The 10,177-nt window shown below is 32.9% G+C and overlaps 1 protein-coding gene across 1 annotated transcript in view; it reads right to left on the bottom strand.

Annotated features, from left to right (window-relative positions):
• Positions 1–641: 641 nt before the first annotated feature.
• The window catches only part of LOC111627513 (probable cytosolic oligopeptidase A), a 52,858-nt gene continuing 43,322 nt past the window's right edge, over positions 642–10,177 (bottom strand). Inside the window, exons 10-19 of the mRNA XM_023371102.1 lie at positions 6,025–6,121; positions 5,873–5,939; positions 3,380–3,463; positions 3,166–3,284; positions 2,886–3,090; positions 2,710–2,785; positions 1,830–1,977; positions 1,580–1,659; positions 1,010–1,095; positions 642–848 (exon numbers count right to left, since the gene is read on the bottom strand). Of these exons, the coding sequence (XP_023226870.1) occupies positions 817–848; positions 1,010–1,095; positions 1,580–1,659; positions 1,830–1,977; positions 2,710–2,785; positions 2,886–3,090; positions 3,166–3,284; positions 3,380–3,463; positions 5,873–5,939; positions 6,025–6,121 (994 nt within the window). The 3' untranslated portion in view covers positions 642–816. The remainder of the gene's footprint in view (positions 849–1,009; positions 1,096–1,579; positions 1,660–1,829; positions 1,978–2,709; positions 2,786–2,885; positions 3,091–3,165; positions 3,285–3,379; positions 3,464–5,872; positions 5,940–6,024; positions 6,122–10,177) is intronic.

The following is a 10,177-nucleotide window of genomic DNA, read 5'->3' as shown; positions in this document are numbered from 1 at the left end:
GGTTTTGGCGAGCAAACTACCACCTCGTTCCATTAGTTTTATCTTAGATCCTCGGTCGATAATCTTACGTTAATACGTCTTTGATCTCGTTAAATTTCTTATTGCGGTTTTACGTGTAGTCGAATTCTGGGTACCGTCTTTTAATTAGACTGTGATTTTAATTTAAAGTATAGTAGGTGTCATTTTGTGTGTGTGTGTTTTCAGAGCTTTTGCTTACCTTAAATACAGACATCTTTGATCGTTCTATTTGTGCCAACAACTGTTGGCACGAACGGAACAATCCAGAATTTGTAACTTGTCATGTCGGAACAGCCAAAGACGAACAGAGGTTCGAGAATGCAGTAATGTTCTGGAACTATATTTATTCTTACCTGTGTTTTGTCGAACCTTTTTGGATCTTTTAACATATTTGTCTCTGTGAATGCATAATTTTAAAAAATTCTTTCAGCAGATTAAAAGTCGTAGTCAAAACACAAATTACTCGTTTAAAAACTGCTCTTCAGTCATTTTGTTCTTAATTCTGAAAATGATGATAAATTTTAATAAAGATATGATTAGAGTAAATACATTTGTGTGAGTATTTTGAAGAATAATAGTCATTTCTTGTAAATGTGAAAGATTAAATAAAAACTATATTGAACTTTTTTAAACTTTCAAATGTCTCGTATACAAAAACAAGATATTTATTCAAATTACTGTACAATGTATTTATCTTTAATTCTAAAATTGTTATTTAGAATTATTGCTTTTTATATTAAATACATAATTGTAACGCAAAACTAAGTTCCTTAATGTTACTAAAATCCAAAGTCTTAACTATTTTAGTTTGTAAATTTTCAGTAGGGCACCCGGAGATGGATCACGTCCTCTAAATTGTCGAAACACTTCACTAGAATGTCGTCCTCCGCCCACAGACAAGAAGGTTTCGCGAAACCTAAAAGAAAGAAACTAGTTTAGGGGAAAATATTTCAAAAGAGTTGTGGATATAGTAATGAACTTNGTAGGGCACCCGGAGATGGATCACGTCCTCTAAATTGTCGAAACACTTCACTAGAATGTCGTCCTCCGCCCACAGACAAGAAGGTTTCGCGAAACCTAAAAGAAAGAAACTAGTTTAGGGGAAAATAGTTCAAAAGAGTTGTGGATATAATAATGAATATATGTATATAGTAATGAACTTATTATCATGTTAATAAAATAATTACATTATTTTTTATATAACTTTTTAGATGTATAAATAATGCATAATGACAGAAGAAATTATACTGAAGAAACGTATCAGGTATTTGATATTTCAAATATTATTTAAGGTAAAATTTCAGTCATATAATGCCAAAATGCTAACACAATGTTGAAGAACTGATTCAATGCTTATTATTGTTTCTATCAGTTATAATAGACTTCTGACAATTATGTCATTGTTTTTGAATAATATCTGATTTCATACATTAAATTTTAATGTAGTTATACTCATTTAATGAATAATCTTGAAACTTCGCTCTCCAATCCAAATTTTTTAATTGATAAACTTATAAAAATAATTGCAAATTTTAGTTGTTTATAAACTAATGTTACATACCTTCTACCAATTTCTTTGATTTGTTTTTTATTATCTAATCCAACTTCCCAAAAAGCACTGAACACGTCTGCTGCAACCATCTGGAAGAAACAAAACACATTAATAACAAGTAAAAAAGTATTAAACATTTAATATTGTGTATATATTTTAAATACAAATATATAAGTTTCTTCCTTGCCGAAAATCTTAACTAAAGTACACTAAAACTGTTCGTCTCTTCTTATATAGAAAAATTAACTTTTGCACCAACCTCTGACCACAGAAAAGAAAAGTACGAAGCAGGAAATTCATCACAGAATATCTCTCTGAAAGAACAAAGGTGATTATCATGTTGATCGAACGGCAACGGCATGTAGCACATCCACACGTGTCTGGAGATGTCCAACCAAAAATCTCTCCTGAAACAATTTGAAAAATTAAATATAATTTCCTTAATACACTTTTATATTATAAAGTTATTCCAAGGATCAGAGTGTACAATTTCCAGGAATATAACAGATTAATTGATAATCAGACAACTGTTAAATATCTTGCATGTTGACTGGTAGAAACTTAAACTGAATACATATTTTCAAAAAATCTTGAACTAAAGTTTTGAAATATAGTTGAATATAGTTCATTGTATATGAAATATACAATGCACAAAGTTTCCATACATTAATATACAATTGGGACTATGTAAAACATACAGTTTCATTGCTGTTACCAAAATTCCAAATAGAAGTTGAGTCACCTTTGTACAATGCTGTAATATTAACAAATAATAATTTGATATGATGGATTAAAAGAAGGAAAACACTGGTCTAATAATGCAATTGCCCATTGCAATCTGATCAACTATAAAACTAACTATAATAAGTAAGACAAACAGCCTTTGTTGTAAATATTAAGAATACAGACATCCAATTATTAGTGAGCAAATAATCTGCACACTAATAGTTGCAGCATAATATTCTCAAACGTTTTCGTTTTGACAGATGCTTTGATCCATTGTTCCCAAAATCTGTTAAATTTTAATAATCAGTAATAGACATACAATGTTAAAGAATCAACAGAAAATATTTCTGTTGATCAGAAAAAATCATTTGAACATAAATAATTATAAGTTAGCAACAGAATTTATAACTTACTTAGAATATAACTCCAAGTCCAAAGCACTCTTGTACAATTGTTCTGCTAAGGTATAACCTGCCATGTGGATTCGATCTAAAATAAAATCCTTTGATCATCTTGCATTCAAATCTTGAAAAATTTATCATTTACACATGTAAGATGTACACTTGCACATCTTAAAATGTGCATTTACCTGACTGTAATTTATTGTGAATGTCTTGTGGGAGCGGACTTCCGTCGTTGACGTGACCACTTATAGAAGCCACGGTGTCGTAATGGTATAACCAGTGGACCATGAAATTTGAACAGACATCCACAACGTCCCACTCTAAATTAGTCATGCCGGCTATTTCGTTATATGGAGCCAATGTTAATGAATGTTGAATTAAATGTCCAAACTTTGCAATAATGAGAAAAACTGTCACATTTACTTTGTAAATCTAATATATGAAGAAATTATAAAATAAATATACCTTTCTGAATAATGTTTGAACATCTTGGAATGATAATAAAGACGGTCTGTTTGGTAATGGTCGGGGAAAATTGAAAATTAAATATGCAAATGGAATTGTACCGACGATGCTACTTCTATCTAAAATGCAAAAAATAATTAATGAGTATGCTAAATTGTAAGATAAAAATTGCATTTTAATCTAAAATTATTTCTTTTATCTGATCTTTAGTTACTTTGTCCAACTTCCATCCACGATCCATATAACTTTTCTGGTATCCTCATATACGGATCCAAGTAGAAGAATGCTATCGAATTCCCTGAGCAAAACAACAAAATAATTATTTATTTTAAAAGTGTTATTGAATTTAATTAATCTATAACATTAATACTGTTACGTTATTAATTAATCTATGTTGAGAAAACACTAGGGATTGCTGAACATGTGTGTAGGGGAAGGGTATATGATGTAAGACGGAAGAGAGAGCTTATAATTCATAGAAAGACTTCCAAATAGCAAAGAAGTCAACGTTGCGATAATTTATGACCAAGTTATAGCGGTGGCCTTGTAAAATTCCACTTGTTCCAGATGTTTAAGGAAATATTGTTTAAATGCATTATGTAAGAGGTGTGTCTTGTGGAAATCTACCTGGACACATGGATTGGATGCATAGATAGCCAAAGCTGTATGCATCCAATCCATGGTTAAACCTTTTTTAATGGACATGTTGATGTTTTTTGAACATTTGATGTTTTTTGAGATTGTATATATTATGGGCAAGACGTAGCTCCAATGTATTGTAAGCAACAGTTGTAGCAATGATCAATGATGGGGATACTGTAGATGCCTGGTAGGTGGTACTTGTTAGGATGGTCTTTGGCATTCTGGAGGAGCGAGACTTCTGCGGAGGTTAACCAAAATTTGTTTCTTCGCTCTTTGTATACAGTGGTGAGGGTGTTGTAGGTAATGGTCCTGAACATTTTTTCTTCATTAGAGGGTTTAATTAGTTGGGTGGAGGCGGTGCTGGAAAAGGAAAATGTTCACGGGCGAAAACATTCTCAAAACCTAATTGTTGATTTTTTATAAGGTATTTTGTATACTCCAGATTGTTCTTTCTTTAGTTTGTCTTTATCATTTCTAAGTAAGTTGTAAATATTAGGAACTAATTTGTAAACTATCCTTGCATTTCTGTAAGTTGCCAGCTCATTTATAGTGCCACCCAACCACTTGTTCTATGTGAATTTATTGGTTCTATTGATGTTTTTTTGGCTTGTGATAGAATTGTGTTTTGTATGTACTGTATATGTCTGTGATTGTATTTTTCTGCCCATGGAGTGTTACTACTGTGAGTGCTCCAGCATAAACTAATGTATGAATGTCTGAGAGTGTAGAAATTAAATGGATGTAGTGTAGGTGTATACATACGTTAGTGTTTTTCCTACTACCTTAGATGTATTGATTTTTGGTATTCACGATATTTTTGTGGGATCTGGATCTTTATATTTAGTGAGTGTTTCCTGAAATAAAAGTGAGAGTGTATTAACTAAATCTATATCTATGTTATCAGTGGTGGAGGAGGAAGTATCTGTAGTATCATTAGTGGTAGTTGTGTGTGTGTGTGTGTGCGCGCGCACGTGCGTGCGTGCGTGCTATAATCAGTGCTTGTAGCTGGATTATCCTGATAGGTTACATGATTTTCATTAATGTTAAATGTTTCTGTCTGTTGATGTATTTGATCAGCAACCTGTTATTTGATAAGTTCAAGTGTTCTTTGTGGGATAAGGTTGTTGTGTATAATTGTTCTTTTTTGATCAACAACCCTTTGTTCAGTGACAGTGAGGTGAGGATATTGTTGTGTGAATCTATGGTGTAGTTGTTGTCTGTACGCTGTCATGTTTGTTTTGAGTTTTGTGATGATACAGTAAGTATGGATGATAAATGACTTTATCATCCATACTTACTACATCCAATGGAAATAAATGAGTTTATTTCCATTGTCCATTTCATCCATTGGCATGGTTTTCCAGTCTTTGTGGTCTGTGGATGCATTACCACAGAAACACCAAGGCTAGGTTGGTTCCTCACATCTCTTGAGGGCATTGCAGTAGCCATGCTTGGGCTAGTACTGCTTTTGCCACTGGCAACCAAAGGAGACTGTGGCCTATTTTTCGAACATGAGCCTCTGCCCAACCCATAAATATGGATCTTGTTAACCAGGGCAACATCTGAGCCTGTATCACACTTAGATCTGGTTACTACTGTGATAAAGACTTCCACAGAATGTGGATGTGGTCACTCTTAGCTTCATTTCTCCCCACAGACCTTACTGGCATGGGTGTCCCTACCAGGAGCTTGTGCTCCAGCCTGCATTGCCCTGTGGATCAATAAAATTACTGGGCTCTCTCATGGTCTCCTCCTGGTCGTGGTGGGAGAGTTATTATTATTATTATTATTATTATGACAAATTAGTTGTCTGCCTAACTTTAAGCCAAATTCTCTAGCTTAATCAATTTTCTTATGGCCCGATAACAGCTCGATTACATTAGGCTCCAGTTATATGTATTGCAATGGCAATGTTTACATTTTTCAAAATTAAACTATGCATGCATCCAAAAATGCATTATTTGATAAACCAAAAGTATAATTTAATAAAGTTAAGAGTGCTTTGAGTAACTTAAAAGCACATCCAACATCTTAAATATATATAAATTTAAAAATAATAACTTACCAGCATTATCGATAATTTCATAAAATTTGACATCTTCGTGCCAAGTGTCGACATCTGCAGTCTTTTCCTAAACATGGAATTACATTGTTAAATTTTAAAAACATATTGATTTACACTTATATTTAAAATTATAATTTTATAATACATTATACCTGTATCGTTATATCGAATAATTCACCAACAAATTTAAAAAGTCCATTCAGAACGACCGGAAGAGGAAAATATTGACGAACTTGAACCTCGTCGAAACTGCAAGATTAAAAGTTTATAACTCACTAAAGCACTAACAGAAAGAGTTAACTATTCTTTTTGAGATGTATAATGCAATAAACTTATATCCATGTAGATATAAAAAAGTAAAGAATGAAGAATTTAGCTTAATCTGTTTCTTATTATATAATTTTATAATATCAAGAAAGAATTTTCTCTAAATTTAATTTTTCACATCTCAACTTCATAATGGTAAATCTTATTATGTTATTAATTTTTTCAAAATTTTTATCACTCATCTACAATTAGATTATTAATAATAATTATTACAATTAAAATATATTACTGCATCCCTCAAAATTTCACTTTGGAAAAAATAGCATATGTCATTTTTTTTTCTTCAAAATAAACCATTACTGTATAACTATTTGTAAATATCTTGATGAATTTCCACTAATATAGCAGATTTGTCTGTTGATGTAAAGCTTGTGCAAATTAAAACTTTTGTGGTCGACTATAGTCTTAATTTGCAGGTACCTCAGAGTGGTGGACTAGAAATGCTCCGAGAGTCATACTTAAAGATTGATTCACACCAAGAGACTTCTCTTGGTGTGAATCAATCAATCTTTAGTGATAGTGTTAAAGACAGTTATTGTTGTAGATGCAATCCTGTTTTCAATAATGAAGTGTGTTGCTCTGATCTTGACAAAGTGCCAGATAAGTTTGAAGCTTAAATAAAAAACTGATGTCACTGTAGAATGTGGCACTGCAAATTTACCTGTATTAAAAGTTTTAATAATTCTTTGCCAAAACTTAGAACTGATGATGTGTCGAAAATGAAAATTTGAGAGAAAGCTCTATTTTGGGAAAGGGACAAAATAGAATATCACCATTTCAATTAAAGTCTAACTTAGACAGAATTAGATAACCTAATAAATAGGGTATAACAATTTGCAGGGCTTATCATGCCAAGGCCAACAGAAAGAAGGACCAGAACTTTTATAAAAAAGGGTTGGTCTTTAATAATCACATTTCAAATTTAGGTAAGTATGCATTTTGGGTACAAGGATCCCTCATCAGCTTACAAACACATGGTAACAACATAACAATTACAACACCAATACAATGGGATAACCAACATATGCAGTGCACTGCATTTACAATTTCTCAATGTAACCCATACACTAAAAACTAAAATACAGTAGAGCCTCGATTATCCGACCCCCGATTAACCGACACCTCGGTTAACCGACCGTCCTAGTCGGCAAATTTCAAATGTCCGCTAGTGATGTGGAGCTACAATATTTGGCTATGTCTTGGCTACTTTAATTTTATTTTTACGTGTTTTAGCTGGCAACACTGGATCGACCATGAAAGGGAGCCAGTATTTAAACGAGGCTTAATTTTCTAATTTTTAACAATACAATAGCGACGATTATTATTTTTAAAAAAAAATTTGATAGGCTTAACATGGAGAAAAATTCAACGTGAAGTAGGTTAATAGCGATATACTAATATACTAATTACATGGGATGTAATAATATACTACACTAATAATGGATTTTTTCATACTTTTTGGTTATCCGACTTTTCAATTATCCGACCAACCCCAGTCCCCAATTGGGTCGGATAATCGAGGCTCTACTGTATCAAGTATAAATTTGAATACAATGACAATGTGGTATAACATTTTATCTGGGACCAGTAAATGTCTTAGTTTCTCCTACATTTTCCAAATTCTGGTAGATGGTTACACTAATAATAATAAATATTGTTAAGTATATTAAAACACACAAAAAAGGAAGGAAGCTAACAATGAACTTACTCTTATTAAAACCAATTGGTCTTCAGATTTTAACACAAACAAAATACATGTTATACCCTATTTATTGGGTTAACTAATTCTGTCTAATTTATAGTCGTGGGCAAAAAGTGTTGTTTATTATTAAAATTTAACTGTTAACATTGCAACAAGTTGTAATGTTCACTTAAATGCCAGATTAAATGTGATTGAACACCAGGTTTGTAATCTCCCATGTTGAAAACAAACAACTTACAATGTTTGGAGAATCTTCTGTTTCCGGACAAATGCTTTGTGTGTCATTACAGTTACGTGTTGAATTCTACTTGTCAACGCGCAACATTTTCATTATGATAGCAAGTATATTGCATACTGCTTGCCAAGACAAAAATCTGTCATAATCGAATCATCCTTAAAGAGTCGACATTGGTAAGGACTGATGACGTGGTAATACAGCACTAATGTTGATGGTACTGTGACAACATATCTTGTTAATTGTCAGTCAGATTAAGTTGTGTATTCCAGTCAGACTGAATAAACTTATTAATTGGATGGACATTGATGTAATATGAATTATCCTTTCTAATATAAATACTTTTTATCATTTTTGAAAGGGTATAGTGATATTCTTTAATTTATTCACTCAATCTCTGAGTGATTAGAGAATGCACAAGTTTCATCACTAATATTTGAGTACCACATGCAGCTTACGAGCCACACTTTGTCTGCTGTTGCTACACGACTAACCATATGTCCATTACGAATGGATCTGACCAGCATCGGTAAGGAAACAGCAAATGATGCTTAAGTCCATACTATCTGTGATAATTATGGAAATCCAAATCAAATCTCCAGTTAGTAAATAGAACGGCATCTTACTATATAGCCATCTGGTTAATGTTTCTTTTAATAACTTAAAGTTTTGAAATCAATATTTCTAATAATTTGAACAGTTTTTAATTCTTTAAGAATTAAGATGCCAATATATTTATTATTTATAAAACTTTTATTCTTACCCTATACCCGTTCTGACCGACCCAACTGCAGATTGGGTTTCTCTGTAACAGACAAATCTGTGGTTGGCTGTGCAGTTTTATAAGCCTGCAAGTGTCTCCTATTAACTAATCAATCAATAGACTTTTATCTCAGTAATTGAATTAATTGTGACATTTGACTTATTTCTCTTAATTGAAATAAAGATATTTAGTAAGTTAATTAATTTTTTCACATAAAACACATGATATTTAAGAAAGATACCGACAACTTGGGAATCAAATGCCCAATAAAAATTGCAATGTTTCTGGAATAAGATTTTTAGTATTGTCATTGGATATATTTTCTACATAACTTTACTAGGGTGAAACTGCCTTAGGTGGCCAATTCCTTGCCCACTTCATCCACTTGTTCCCAAAACATAGATTATTAATAACAAAAATTTCATGTTGATTTAATCCACCCGCAAGAGGCCAACCCTCCCTCATTTGCTCAACCTCCTATGGGGTGGCAGTCCGACCCTCCCACCCACCCTTCACTTCATTCTCTCCTCAGCCCAACACCCATCCCTGCTTACTTTGCTCAACCTCCAGATCACTTCAAAGGCTTTGCTCACTTGTTCAAAAGTTGCATGATGATTCATCAATTCCCAGTGCTATTTTGTTTCCATGACAATTTTTAAGTATCATGTGTGTACATACAGTGGTGCCTCGTATAACAGATGCTGTGAACAACGGACTTTCGGTTCGGCAATTACGTGAGGCAAACAACGGTCTTTCTGCGAACAAGTGCGAATGATGTTTCCACTCTTTTGCCGTTGCCAATGACAATCTGCTATTTTTATAATATATTAGTATTATTAGAATATATTATTATATCTGAAGTACAGAGCTCCTGTTAGAATTCAGCTTGCTCCCTTGTATATATTACGTACATCACCTCAGTGCAGAGTATTTACATTTATTCAAGTGTTGTGCAAATCATGGCTTCTAAAAAAATAGAAAGGGGATTTCGATTGAAACAAAGCAAGACATCATCAGAAGGAGTGAAAGTTGACAAAAACTTCCTTGTCAAATGGGGAGAAGTTCAGGAGTTTACCAACACTCATTATTCAAACAGAGCCGAGGCCAACAGGATCAATGATCTCTACAACGACACCCTTGCCCATCATTTCCGACAGGTGTTGAAGAAGAAAGAGAAACAGACCACCTTGGACATGTTTTTCAAGAAGCAAGCTGCCAAAAAACAAAGGATGGAACAAGAGGAGATGACCCTGCAAGCTCCGCTAGCCTCTCCTGAAT

The sequence above is a fragment of the Centruroides sculpturatus genome, unplaced genomic scaffold (assembly GCF_000671375.1).
Source record: "Centruroides sculpturatus isolate CEXI.00-Female unplaced genomic scaffold, Cexi_2.0 scaffold354, whole genome shotgun sequence".
Lineage (NCBI taxonomy): Eukaryota > Metazoa > Arthropoda > Arachnida > Scorpiones > Buthidae > Centruroides > Centruroides sculpturatus.
The sequence above is the reverse complement of the archived record's forward strand: the minus strand, read 5'-3'. Positions and strand labels throughout refer to the sequence as shown.